We start from the raw sequence: 14,958 nt of genomic DNA, 5'->3' as shown, positions 1-14,958 counted from the left end.
GGGGACTCCCTGGGGGGCCTAGCAGGGGCCCACCCGAAAGGTTATAAAGCGTTTGCTCACTAAATCCATGGTTGACAACGCACTGACGCTAATTATGCTCTTGCAAGTCTAGCGGAAGAAAACGCTTCAAACCGCCGAACAACTCCCCAACCAAGATTGCCCTTCTTGACTGGGGACTTGGGGGACTTGTACATACATGTACATTTGCAAGCATAATTAGCTATAATGGGCCACGCTCATTGTACCGCCAAATGTACTAATTCCAACCAAAGGAATGACATACAGGTACACCACCAGGCGGGCTACAACCTCAGCGTCGGATCACCCCCAGATCACCGCCGACGCGCCGCCACGCGCCGAGCCAAGATAGCATCAGAAGCTTCTGAAGCTGGGAACTGAAGCACATCAGTCCCACATCGAAAACAAGGAGGAGGTCAGCCTCCTCCTCACCTATAAAAGGTTCTCTCTTCTCTCCTCATTAATTACGCATTCAATACTTACCTACTGTTACTTTGTCAACATAAATACATTGACTAACTTAGGCATCGGAGAGTTGAAGACCGCCCAGCGCGGTCTCCCTCTGACGCCCTTTGTATTTTACTTGACAGGTAGCGGAAGCTTTGAGAGCATCACAAGTACCGATCCGCCCACCGGATCAGCGTTAACAAAGGTTCAGCTACTGCCGAACTTTTAGACATTAACACTGTCTATATGCATTGACTGACTTAGGCATCGGAGAAGAGAAGACCGCCCAACGCGGTCTCCCTCTGACGCCCTGTCTTTCATTTGGCAGCTGGCGAAGATCACCAAGTCCTCGGAGTAGCGGTCCGCCCACCGGACCCGCGTTAAACGAAGGTTCGGCTACCGCCGAACTTTGAGCATTAACAAGAAGCCAGAACAATTTTGTCACAATCCTTAATTAATCGCTAGCTTTGTACAATTTGAGTGAATCAATGCGATAACGTGTATAAACATATATAGAGATAGTCGTTTGTTTAGAGTTGGTCAAAGCAAGCACAACTACTCGCTTGAAATTCATCTTTGTATTTAAATCTTTCCATAAACACGGTGATGTATATTCAATATTTTTTAAACAAAATTGCTTTTTAAATTTCTAATCAAATAACTATGCATTAATTTCTTTACCATTATGTCACTCATTTGGAAATACGATCTCAAAAGATAATCAAGCGGGGCCTCCGTTCTTTCCGGAGTGACCTCGAGAAAGCGAAAACTAGGGTTTTCGTGTGGCGGCGGCGACCGTGAGGTGTTCAGACCAGGGCGACGGCGAGAAGAAGGAGCGGCAGTTTCTTGTTCAGCGGCGTCGGGTTCTGGAGCTTTGTTCGAAGGCTATTTGAGGCGATACGGCTTCGATTCGCGGGGGCTTTTGGCTGAGGCGTTTCGAGGGTGTTGACGGGCTCTGATCGCGGCAGCTAAAGACTGTGGCAGTGAGGGTGGTCGATTAAGGCTCCGGGTTCTGCAGTTTTCTCTTCGCACGTCGGTCTTTCTGTCGGGCTGATGCTTTGGTGGTACGGACGGCCGCCGGAGGGACGGAAGGCGACTGAGGAACCTTGGCCAATGGAGATTAGAGTTGCGGTTGTTTCTGCACGGGTTTGGGCTAGGCATCTTGGGCCTGGGCTCCGACTTGGGCTGATGGGCTTGTCTCCATCTGCTCAGGTTTGGGCTTGGGCTCTTGGGCCTGAGCTCAAGCTCACGTTTTGATTGTTTGAGTCTGTTGCAGAGGATTTTGACAAGAAGAGCAAGACCAACCTATTGCCGAGTTTGTTGGCTCCTGAAGAGGTCGAGGAGGGTTCTAGCTCCAACCTTACGGGGAAGGAGCTATCATTTTTCTAGGTCGCTCTGCTCTTAGACATCTGGTTACAAGTCTTATAAAGTTGGAGTAATCTCTATGAGCTTTTTCTAAGATGTTTCTAGTTGCTATTTGTACCACAATTGAGTGCTGGCAGATTAGACTAGATGAATGATTTTTCCTTAAAATAGCGAGGTTGTTCTTGTTTGCTTTCCAGCGAGCGTCCATTTAGACTTTAATGAGTTTAGGTTGGCTTAGATAGGTATCTGGATCTTTCCGGAGTTCTTATGTAAGTGCAGTTAGACTCTAGCCTGTTTTCATGGGCTTGATTACTAATGAAATCAATTCCTATTCAAAAAAAAAAAAAAATTCTTGTTAAACTATCTTGGAATCTAATAAAGCTAATGGAGAGAGGGCCTCCGAAACTTCCGGAGCTACCCGGTAGGGCGAAATTTTGATTTCGTGATGACAGCGGGGAGTCTTGTGCTCTCCAGACCATGCAGGAGCAAGATGGCGGCGGCCCGGGTGTGGAGAAACCGTGGTCACTTCTGCACCGACGCTGGGATCGCGGTCAAGTTTCTCAAAGACTCCGGCTGAGGAGATTCTCGGTTGAGGGTGTTGTTTCTCGACGTGGGCTGGCGAATCATGTCGTCAGCGACCCATCATACCATTCGGGGATGTCAGTCAGGCCATTCCAGGAGACAGCGAGCGGGCGGGGACTGAAGCTCGCTATGCGGAAGGAACGGGAAAGTGGGTAGAAAGTCGTTATGCATCAGATACACATGGTGATGTTGTTTGCAGATTGAAGAAACCCCTTTATGGACTTAAACAGTCACCCCTGGCATGGTTTGGTAGATTCACTCAGTCCATGTGACGCTTTGGATACAAGCAATTCAGACCTGGTGACTGCGGCGGCAAGCTGCAGAGAAGATTCGAAAAAACCGGCGGCAAACCCTAGTTTTGAACTAGGGTTGACTTTGACCGGGCTGATTTGGGCTTCTGGGCCAGAGTTTCTTGGGGCTGCTTTCAATGGGCCATTACTGATGACCGGGCCTGTTTGTGGGGGGCTCAACTTTGGAGAAGGGCTGCAGACCTTCAAGAATAGCCCAAGGAGCAACCTGTTTCCGAGGTTGTTGGCTACTGAGGAGGCTGAGGATGGTGTCTGTTCCAACCCTAAGGGGAAGGGACTAGCGCTCTCTTAAGCTATCTCGGCTTTTAGACATTCTGGACTCAAGCCTTTTGAAGTAGGGGTAATTTCTATAAGCTTTCCTAAGACGTTTCTAGTTGATATTTGTACCACAATTGCGTGATTGGCAGATTAGACTAGATGAATATTTCTTCCTTAGAGAGCGAGACTACTCTTGCTTAGTTTAGGCTTGCTGTTCAGCAAGCGTCCCTTTAGATTTTAATGAGTTTAGAGTGGCTTAGATAGGTTATCCGGTTTTGTCCCGGTTTTCTTATGTAAGTTTTGCTAGACTCTGACCTGTTTTCATGGCTTTGATATCTAATAACATCAAATCCTATTCAAAAAATAAATAAATAAATTTCTTGTTAAAACCAGTCCGTTTCAATTTCCTAAACAACTGAAAAATGCAATATTTATTACTTACCGTTATACCAGAATCGTTATAATCATCCCACGGGTTACAACAAAGAGCAAGACCAAGAAAAATTAGTAGTACTTGTCCACTTCGTTCGAATTGCACTCGTTATGGCAGATCTCGTGAAATTTCTTATCTTGGCCTTGCTTTGCAGTCTCATTCTAGGAGGTGAAGTATTCCACCTTTGCATATGTTAATTTCTCACTTTATAGATCCTCTGATTTATACATAAGATTGCATTTGCATGTTAAAATTGTTGTAGAGAGTAATACAACATGTTGTAGCTATATTTAATGTTATGTGCAATATATATCGCAGGTGAATGCGATGATTGCAGCTCTCAGAAGCTTCAGCTTACGCAGACGAAAACTGGAAAGCTAGTTGAAAATAGCCAGAGTGGAAAGTAATCATCACGAATACCTGCACTTGTTCTCAACTGGCCATTCAACTCAGCTGTAATGGGTTTCAAACTGTTGAAGACGTTGATCCTTCAATCCTGGGGCCATCTGGTGCCATTTGCTACCTGAACAGTGGTAACGTAATAGCTGGGCATCAGAGTTTTAGCTTCACATATGCTTCGGACACTGCCTTTCCTTTTGAGCCAATTTTCTCTCAAGTTCTTTGTTCTAAATTTGAAACGGTTAATTTGATTTATAAAGAGTTTCAGATTTTAGTGAATAATATTATAGAAGTTTGAATACTCATTTCAATTCCTTTCATTCTGATAACACTAGTAGGATAATTTTGCTAAAGTTTCATGAGGTTATATATTGGAATCAAGATATCCAAAATCCAAAATACACCACCCAAAAATTACCCAAAAACTTATAAGCAGAGAAATTACCTTTCCAATGGAGATTAAACACGGTATTGCCTTCAAAGAGTAAAGATCGAGAGTGAGAGTTTGAAAGATATTACCTCGGTCCTAATTTTTTAATTTCTTTTAAAAAAAATCATCAATGAATCTCAAAATTATAAAATCTGATAATTTCAATCGAAATTAAGAATGAATGCACACACTTAAGAACAGGAATTTCGTAATCCAAAAAAATACAATTCTCGGACAAAAACATATTTTCTTGAGCAATCCAATATTGTTTTAATTTTTTTCTGAGATTTTACTATATTTTATTATTTTTTGCTATATTCACATAAAGTAAAACGAAAGAAAAAGAAATATCCGGCCCAGGCCTATGCCTGCCCAGTATCTGGCTTAAGCCCACATCTTTCACTGTAATTCACTAATTTGATCACATAACCCACGAATCTGTTGTAAATCATTATGGCTATATCATGTAAATAGATATAGGGTAAATCATTATGTTGTTATAGGCTTACCCTTTCCATGTTTTATGGAGGACTTTAGGGGTCCTTGTTTTATGGAGGACTTTAGGCTACATGTTCCCTATCTTCCACTATATGTAGTCCATTTCTCATCCATGTTATGAGATGAATACAGAAAATACTACACTCCTTCTCTGCATCTAAACTCTCTCTCTCTCTCAAGTTCTTTGAAGCAAAGCTCTCTCCATTTTCAGCATGAAACACTTTCTATGTTCGTTTTACAACACGTTATCAGCACGACTAGCTCTAGGATTCGGATTGCCGATCGACAAGAGAAGAGGTGAATAACTCTTGGGTTGCAGAAAAGAAGAGGTTCATCATTCAATCAACATCAATCTACCAGCTCTACAACCAAGTATGTTTTTCCAAGCAAAAACAGATTTTACTGTTTCAGTTTACCTTCTGTCCTCTGTGTTCCCGTATTTATTTAAAATAGTAATTCAACTCCAAAATTCACCAAATTTTGTATGCTAGAGCCTCTGTGTGTTTACTGCATCTCTATAATTTTTCATATTTTTCTGGGTTGTTTTGGTTGGGATTTTGGTTTGTTTTTCGACTGCTATTCAGTAGAAGCTGCAATCACGATTTATGACTTTTATTGAAGCATCTAGTTTAACTTAATCATCTATGAGAGACACTTATTTCTCTTGCACTATAATTGGCATAATTGAATGAGTAAAAGGAAAATCAATAGCTTTTTAATTTAGCTATTAATTCATGTATATTGTGACAAATATCTATAAATACCTGTTTGGACTTTGTGATAATGATACATCTTTCCTTCATTATTTATTATGATAATGTTTTGTGGTGTTACCTGCTCATATTAAATTTAAATATTTTACCCGCTTAAATTCTTTGCATTAGAATATATATGTGCGGAATGCAGGTACTTAACGAACCGGAAGTTCACACACATAAACATTGAACCAAAATTTCATACATAAATATTGAACCAGAAGTTCACATATAGTATCGAACCTGTAGTTTTGACAACACTGAAATATTATGAATCTTTCCAAGTAGGCTCACCCAATTCGATGTGATGTCTAGGCAAGATACAATGAGGCTGTGTACTTAAGAGAGCCTCGCTCCACCCAAACCTCATACTCTTACCTGGTCGTATTTAATTGGAGTTACCAAAAGGGTTGAGTAATAACTTTTCATTCCTTGGCAGACCAGCTTGAGCCCAGCAGGCCCACTCTCCCTCTGCGGGACCTAGCAGCCCAGCAGGCCTCACACACCATTTAAATTACGCATGAAAGGCCGGGTCACAAGCCCGCAGACTAAGCCCGATAGGCTTCACTATCAAGCCCATTCCTTTGGTCCAGCAGAATCAAATAAAAGGAAAAATGATTTGATTCTACTGAGATTTGAACCCAGACAATGTACATGTCATTATGGCTATTGCAAATAAATTCACCATATTTCATATGTGTAATTAATTGCCAGAAGCATTTATTCACATAATTGTGTGACAATTAATATGTTATATTACTAGCATGCAATTAATATCTCAATTGATTTGTGATTTCCATTTATTCAATTTGTGAGATATTATTTCAATTTGCTCTATTCAATATTATTGTGTTACTTGTCTAAATTTTCGCACTAGAATATATGTGTAGAAAATGCAGGTACCTAATGAACTAGAAGTTCTAAATGAACCAGTAGTTCATACACATATCGAACTTGTAGTTTCGATAATGCCATTTAAGAAACTTGAAGTTTCCTTCATAAATTCACCACACATGATAAAACCAGTAGATTTTACATGTTTAATCCGATTTTTCATACCATGTTATAGAACCTGAAGTTCCTATTAGTTGCTTATGGACGATATTACCCAAAGCACTAAGATTATTTGTTCCTTTCCTGTAAGAAATACCAAATCTCAACAAACTTGACTTTGTTTCTTTGGAGGTTTCCGGAAGAAACTATCTAAAGTGGTTCAAGATGTGATAATTCATCTAACTGCAAAGAAGATGAGATCAACAATCAATGCTAACAATGTCGTCATTGAGGCTTTTAATATGAGTGCCATAATTTTCAAAGGAAACATATGGAGAAAACACTCCAAGTTGAGTATCCGATGAAGAGGATACACAGATTCTTTGGGTCGCTCTAGAAGAGCACTTTCACCATCAAATGACCATTTTCTTGCTTGAAGCAAGACATGATTGGCAGAACGAAATTAGCCCATATGACCGTCTGCCACTTGGCCAAAGCCCAAGAGGCCATGTAATCAGGCTCCACGTGGCCAAGGCCCACGTGGTAGGAACCATGATGCCATAACTCAGCAAGCCCGACTTGAAAGGAACACTGGTCCGGCCCGCTGCCACCAGAATCGATCAGCATGATCTTTGTTATCAATGTGGAGGAATTGACTGCTGGTCCCGCACCTGTTGTGCGATAGCCTAAGCAGTAGATGAGTATTACGCCAGTCGCAGAACTCGAAATACCAACTTTATTAAAGGGTCATTTTCTATCGATTCCACACTAGAGATCATGGATTTTCAGGCAGTTACTGAACATACCGAGGATTAGAACTCGAAGACATGGGTATAATTGGCCCCTTGTGCCATATCTATTTCATCTTAATGAATGAAACATCTTCGGATTTTGGTGATTTATGTTTTCAATTATTTTGGATTATAGAAATGTGGTTATGTTCGAATATATTTAATTCAATAAACTTATTCATACATGTGATCCATTGAATTAAATAAATGAATAGGCATATTCTGTGGGGAAGTTTGTTGTCCGGTTAAAAGTGCTATTACGCACACCATACTCCGAGATCGGAGATATGTTTCAAACTTATTGCCCATGCATACCTCTGTGACAACCATATCAGGCCAATCCAACCTGATAGAAGGCTATGGCAAAGCCCACTTTATGTTGTCCAATTGTACTGAATTTACCATTAATGAGGCCTTATATTCTCCACGTTCCAGAAGAACGTTATTGAGTATTAAGGATATTCGAACCAACATTTATCACGTTGAAACCCCTAAGAAAAATAAGTGTAATATCTTTGCATAACCTCTGAATGTGCGGCCAGAAGCGTATATTGGAGAAATTGAAATTTGTTAGCCAGAAGCTAACCAATTCGAGCAACTACTTGCTATGGCATGACCATTTGGGACACCCAGGTCAAAGTATGATGCACCGTATCCTCAACTTATCACACCGGCATCCCCTTCTGAATAAGGGTCCTGTGTTTAGTAACACATTACGCCAAACTTGCTCGTTAGGAATGTTAAACTCTAGACCATCATGTGCAAAGACTAGTATATACACACACCATTTTTCTGCACAGAATGCAAGGAAAATTTGTGGACCTTTCCAACCACCATGCGGACAATTTAAATATTTCATGGTTGTGGTTGATGTATCGACAAAGTGATCACATGTTACACTATTGTCCACAAGAAAATGCTGCTTTTGCTAAACTCTCGCCCAGATCATGAAATTGTGGATCACCACTCGGATTATCCCATAAAGTCCATAAGACCTGATAATGCCGGAGAGTTTACAGATTGTCACTTTGATGAGACAGTCTTCCCGCCGTTAGGGGGAGATAAGAACGTTACCGTTCCTGATGAACGACGTGAATTGACGTGGAATGTCCCCACTATGTCTCATCTCGATCCCCGAACCACACAATGCGATAGTGAAGTGCGGAGAATTCTAGATCTACAAAGTGTAGCCCAAAATATGCCAGACGCTTTCTCTGATCTAGCTAAAGTGACGAGATCACATATACCTGCTACAAATGTGCCTGCAAGAATAGATGTCCCTGTAGGACGCGTTGTCCCGGATGGACGAGGTACGACCATGGCGGCTAACCAGTCACATGTCCCTGCCCAGAAGCGAGGTAGACCACTAGGTTCGAAGGATTCCTATCCCCGGAAGAGGGTAAAACCAGCACAAACGAATCCACTAGACATCGCGATCTCAACTGATCCATCTCACGAGATAATTCCAGATTATGGGTCCGTCCTAGAAGAGACAACGTTGGGGGACGCTCCAACGTTTGAACCCACTCTCGAGAATAGAGAAATCTCGATAAATTATGCATGCTTAAGTGAGATTTGGAATCGAAATGAGATTATCATCGATGATATATTTGTATTCGCGGTAGCTACCGAAATTATAACTAGCGATGACATCGAACCTCGCTCCGTTGATAATGTCAACGTAGAGACGACTGGCCAAAATGGAAAGAAGCAATCCAGGTCAAATTAGATTCCTTGACAAAGAGAAAGGTGTTTTGGACCTGTTGTTCCTACACCTCCCCATGTTAAACCTGTAGAATTTAAATGGGTATTTATAAGGAAGCGTAATGAGAAAAATGAGATTGTGATACACAAAGCTCGTCTAGTGGCGCAAGAATTTTCTCAACGCCCTGTGATTGATTACGAGGACGCGTATTCTCCCGTAATGAACGTCATAACGTTCCACTACCTTATCAATTTGGTAGTTTCCGAAAAACTGAATATGCAGCTTATGAATGTGGTCATAACTTATCTCTAGGGGGATCATAATACAGAAATATACCTGAAAGTTCCTGAAGAACTTAATATACCCGATGCAAATAGTTCTAGACCACGGAACACGCTCTCCATTAGTTTTGAGGCGTTCACTTTATGGATTGAAACAATCCAGACGGAGGTGGTATAACCGTCTAAGTGAATATTTAATCAGGATGGGATATGTGAATAATAAACTATGCCCATGCGTGTTTATTAAGGAAACAAGTTCCTAGTTTAGAATTGTGGCGGTCTATGTCAATGACATGAATTTGATCGATACTCCTGAAGAGATCAAGGAAACCGCAAAGCACCTGAAGTTGGAATTTGAGATGAAAGGCCTTGGGAGAACAAATTATTGTCTCGACCTGGAGCCCGAGCACAGTGCAGATGAAATTTTGGTCCATCAACCAAATTACATCCAGAAGATGTTAAGATGCTTTAATGAGGATAAAAGCAAGCACACCCATGGTCGTCTGAAGTCTAGAGAGAACCGTATCGTCCTGCAGATGATAACGAAGAGATATTGGTACCAGAAGTCTCATATCTAAGTGCAATAGGCGCATTATTGTACTTGGCTCAATGCCCTAGATAGGACATCTCATTCGATGTGAACTTGTTAGCTAGATATAGCTCTGCGCCAACACGCCGCCACTGGAATGGCATGAAAGACATTTTTCCGCTACCTTAGAGGTACAACGGATATGGGCTTATTCTATCCCTACGCATCAAGGAATGGATCAAACCCCCTTGATCCTCAGAATGATGCTCGCCTTGTTGGATATGCTGATATAGACTATCTATCAGACCCGCACAAGGCACGTTCCCAAACTGGTTATGTCTTTACCATTGGGAATACTGCAATTTCTTGGAGGTCTACGAAATAGACACTTGTTGCTACCTCTTCGAATCATGCTGAGATACTAGCTCTTCAAGAAGCAGTATGTGAATGTACATGGCTAAGAGCCGTTACAAAGCATGTTCGAAGCACATGTGGACTGCATTCCACCACTGATGAACCAACCATTATCTACGAGGATAATGCTGCTTACATAGAGCAGATGAAGACGGGTTTCATCAAAGGAGACAACACCAAACATATTGTACCGAAGTTCTTCTTCAATCAGCAACAACAGGAGCATCAGAAGATTGAAGTCAAGCAGATTCGATCTGAAGATAATCGTGCAGACCTCTTTACCAAGTCACTACCAAAGTCTACATTCCAGAAGCATGTTCAAGGTATTGGTCTACGTAAACTATCTGAATTACCTAACATGTAATTTTCAGGGGGAGTCAAAATCAGGGGGAGTATCCCGAAGCATATACACTTGACCATCGTGTACTCTTTTCGTCCTTCGTCCAGGGTTATTTTGTCCCACTGGGTTTTGTTACCTGGCAAGGTTTTAACGAGGCACATCTTTAGAATGGTCACCCCACTTATACTACATCCTGAAGATGCTTTGATTTGACATATATGCATTTGCTCATCTTTTCCCTTCGACCACGGGTTTCTCCCACTGGGTTTACCGGGCAAGGTTTTGGTGTAGCAAATCTAAATGCATCCCTCTCGTAGACATACTACCTACTTATGATGCTAATAAGAAGACTCCACTTATCTCCGAAGCTGTGATATTACTACTCCACACTCATATGCGTTGTGCTCTTTTTCTCCTTCGACCAAGGTTGTTTTTTTCCCACAGGGTTTTTATTACTTGGCAAGGTTTTTGATGAGACAACTTAGAAGCGCACAACCCATGCAACACTATTGACATGAAATATCCAAGGGGGAGTGTTGTAAATCATTATGGCTATATCATGTAAATAGATATAGGGTAAATCATTATGTTGTTATAGGCTTACCCTTTTTCCATGTTTTATGGAGGACTTTAGGGGTCCTTGTTTTATGGAGGACTTTAGGCTACATGTTCCCTATCTTCCACTATATGTAGTCCATTTCTCATCCATGTTATGAGATGAATACAGAAAATACTACACTCCTTCTCTGCATCTAAACTCTCTCTCTCTCTCAAGTTCTTTGAAGCAAAGCTCTCTCCATTTTCTGCATGAAACACTTTCTATGTTCGTTTTACAACAGAATCAACATTAAAAAATGAACTCCTCAAAAAAATAAAAATAAAAACTTAAAAGTTTTTGGGTGAAAGGCGACACCACCGTCGCCGGAACAGAAGCCTCCATCGCATCAGATGTGGGCGAACTCGTCCACCACTGCAGATTCATTCATTGCAATATTCTTCAGGTAGCCATAGGTATTGGTATGTTCTCTTTTCTTTATCACCAAAAACAAAGCGTTGGTATTTTCTGTTTTTTTTTTGCAAAGAAATCATATTTACATTTGGAATCGACTGCAAAAAAAAAACAAAAAATGTGTCTCCTAGCCTTCTGGAGTGAATCTCAAAATAGTCGGGAAATCTTTTATTTACAATGATCAGTATCTAACTATGATCAGGATTGCTGTCCTGTCCTTAATTGGTTTTGCTTCTCTTCCAAAGTTTCCATACCAAGATAGGATTTTTAGTCCTTACCTTACAAGGTCTACGAACTCCCCTGTCCCTTTATAAATACCTCGATTACTCCACAAGCAATGCATAAAAAAAAACATTTAATACAAACACTCTCTCAATATTTGATTAGTTTCGATGGCCTCATCAGCAGGATGGTTGAAAGGAAAAGTGAAGGCGGTTACTTCAGGGGATACCCTTGTGATCATGGCCCTCAACCCAGACAAGACCGGAATCCCACGAGAAAAAACAATCACTCTGTCCTCACTTATGGCGCCCAGGTTGGCCCGAAGAGGCGGCGTTGATGATCCCTTTGCATGGTACAGCAGAGAGTTTCTGAGGCAGCTCTGCTTAGGAGAGGAGGTTGTCTTCAAGGTGGACTATGTTATAAAATCCATAGACCGGGATTTCGGTTCTGTCTTCCTTGCCAAGAGCAACGATAATGTCGCAAAGGTTGTTGTTTCTCAAGGCTGGGCAAAGGTCAGGGAGCCACAGAGTCAGCCAACAGGTCCGAGACAGGGACAACAGAAACAGATAGTAGAAGTTAGTCCTTACCTTGAAGAACTTCTTAGCCTCGAAGAGAAAGCAAAGACTGAAGGTCTTGGTTGCTGGACCAAGGTTCCGGGTGCTGCTGAGGAATCTATTAGGTGTCTACCTCCCAACAACAACTTTGATGCAATGAGTCTGTTAGCAGAAAACAAGGGCCAGCCCATGGAGGCTATTGTGGAGCAAGTTCGTGATGGCAGCACATTGGGGGTTTACTTGCTTCCGGAGTTTCAGTTTGTCCATGTATTCGTTGCAGGAACTCGGGCCCCCTCCATGAAAAGGAGCCATGGAACAAAAGAAACTGTCGCAGTTGCTGAAGCGTTTGCATTGGAATCTAAATTCTTTACAGAAGCTCGTGTGTTGAACAGGGATGTACATATTGTTCTGCAAGGTGTTGACAAGTTCAGAAATTTGAATCATTTGATTGGGTCAGTGTATTACCCCGATGGAGAATCCGAAAAGGACTTGGGGCTGGAGCTTGTGGAGAATGGTTATGCAAAATATGTCGAATGGAGTGCAAACCTGATGGAGGAAGATGCAAAGAAACAGCTCAAGGCTGCAGAGCTTGAAGCTAAGAAAAGCAAGTTGAGGATGTGGACAAATTACGTACCCCCAGCTACAGGTTCAAAGCCAATTCATGACAAGAATTTCACAGGAAAGGTTGTGGAGGTTGTGAGTGGGGACTGCATCATTGTGGCTGATGATTCTCTTCCATCTGGCAGTCCACTAGCAGAGAGGAGAGTCAATCTTTCTAGTATTTGGTGTCCGAAGATGCACAATCCTCGTAGAGATGAAAAGCCGGCTCCATATGCACGCGAAGCAAAGGAGTTGCTGAGGACACGCCTTATTGGTAGCCAAGTGAGTGTTCAATTGGAGTATTCTAGGAAGGTTGGCCAAGGAGATGCAATGGATTTTGGATCAGTCTTTGTGAAGGCTGTGGAGAAAGATGCAAGTGGGCAGGTTGGGGGGAATGTTGCTGAGCTCATGGTTGCACGTGGCCTTGGCACCGTTGTTAAACATCGAGATTTTGAGGAGAGATCGCACTATTATGATGCTCTTCTTGCTGCTGAGTCGCGTGCTATTGCCGGCAATAAAGGAATACATTCTTCCAAGGAAGCCCCAGTCATGCACACAAGAGACTTGACAACTGAACCTGCCAAGAAAGCAAGCGAGTTCTTGCCGTTCTTGCAGCGAAATAGGAAAATTCCTGCCATTGTGGAATATGTCCTTAGTGGTCATCGTTTTAAGCTATTTCTTCCCAAGGAAACATGCAGCATTTCCTTCTCTTTCTCAGGTGTGAGATGTCCCCGTCGTGAGGAGCCCTTTTCGGATGAAGCAATTGCAGTCATGAGGCGAAGAATAATGCAGAGAGAAGTTGAGATTGAGGTGGAGAGTGTTGACAAAACTGGAACTTTCTTGGGAACTTTATGGGAATCGGGGACCAATATGTCAATTGCTCTCGTTGGAGCTGGCCTTGCAAAATATACTCCCTTTGGCAACAGCGATAGGATTCTGGATGCTCACCTTCTTGAACAAGCTCAAAAATCTGCCAAACAGCAGAAATTGAAAATCTGGGAGAAGTATGATCAAGGACAGGAAGTTTCCAAGAAACAGAAAAAGGTGCTAAATGTTGTAGTTACAGAGATTTTGGACAGCGGTAAATTTTATGTTCAGACAACTGAGGACCAAAACACTGCCTCTATTCAGCAACAGCTTGCTTCTTTGAATCTTCAAGAATCTGATCCTGTAACCGATACTGATTTCAAGCCTAAGAAGGGAGACATTGTCCTTGCTCAGTTTAGTGCAGACAATTCTTGGAACCGTGCAATGATTATCAATGCTCCTAGAGCAGCTGTAGAATCCTCTCAAGACGAGTATGAAGTGTTCTACATTGATTACGGTAATCAAGAGGCTGTCCCTTTCAGTCAGTTACGGCCTCTCGACTCTTCTCTTGCCACTGCACCTGGCCTCGCCCAACTGTGCAGCCTTGCATATGTTAAGGTCCCAAGCTTGGAGGATAATTTTGGTGAAGAAGCAGCAGAGTTCTTGAGTGAGCAAACATTGAGCAGTTCCATAAAGTTCAGGGCCTTGATTGAGGGAAGGGATCTTTCAGAAGGAAAAGTTGTTAAAGGGCAGGGAACCGGACCAGCTCTTATGGTAACTCTTGAGGCAGGTGATGATGAGATGAGTATAAATGCTGCCATGGTTCGAGAGGGACTTGCTAGCCTGGACAAAGAGAAGAAATTTTGGAAGTCTTCCGAAACCTTGAGAGAGTTCCAGGAAGAAGCAAGGACCTATCGGCGAGGCATGTGGGAAGATGGAGATATTTATGCTCATGTGGACAGGGCTCGTCCCATTACAAGGACTGCTGGCAAGCGATGATGTTATACTAATGATCAATGAAAACTAAGTTCTAAATAAGTTAGACACAAGAGTAAGATCAGGTTTTGGTTTGTTGAGGTTTGACCAGAAACAATCTGTATTTATTTGCTTCAGTCTAATTAAATGAAAACCATGTTTCCAATCTAAGAATTCGTACTTGATCTCTATAAAGTTTCCTACATACAGAATTCCCTTATATTCATCTTCCTATTACATTATTT

General features: G+C 41.9%; 1 protein-coding gene and 1 long non-coding RNA gene across 2 annotated transcripts; both read left to right on the top strand.

Moving 5' to 3' along the window:
* The first annotated feature begins 4,957 nt into the window (after positions 1–4,957).
* LOC133740713 (uncharacterized) lies at positions 4,958–6,296 on the top strand. The gene is made up of 2 exons (XR_009861380.1): positions 4,958–5,110; positions 5,809–6,296. It is a non-coding gene; the product is annotated as an uncharacterized LOC133740713 (long non-coding RNA).
* Positions 6,297–11,691: 5,395 nt separating this feature from the next.
* On the top strand, positions 11,692–14,903 carry LOC133735987 (ribonuclease TUDOR 1-like). The gene has a single exon (XM_062163423.1). It carries the CDS (start codon positions 11,948–11,950, stop codon positions 14,735–14,737), a length of 2,790 nt encoding a protein of 929 aa, XP_062019407.1. The 5' UTR covers positions 11,692–11,947; the 3' UTR covers positions 14,738–14,903.
* Positions 14,904–14,958: the final 55 nt, after the last annotated feature.

Source organism: Rosa rugosa, chromosome 3 (assembly GCF_958449725.1).
Source record: "Rosa rugosa chromosome 3, drRosRugo1.1, whole genome shotgun sequence".
Classification (NCBI taxonomy): Eukaryota; Viridiplantae; Streptophyta; class Magnoliopsida; order Rosales; family Rosaceae; genus Rosa; species Rosa rugosa.
This window is presented reverse-complemented; position numbering and strand designations above follow the sequence as displayed.

Excerpts from the sequence above, each read along its gene's own strand:
- LOC133735987 (XM_062163423.1), top strand. The coding sequence starts at position 11,948 with ATGGCCTCATCAGCAGGATGGTTGAAAGGAAAAGTGAAGGCGGTTACT.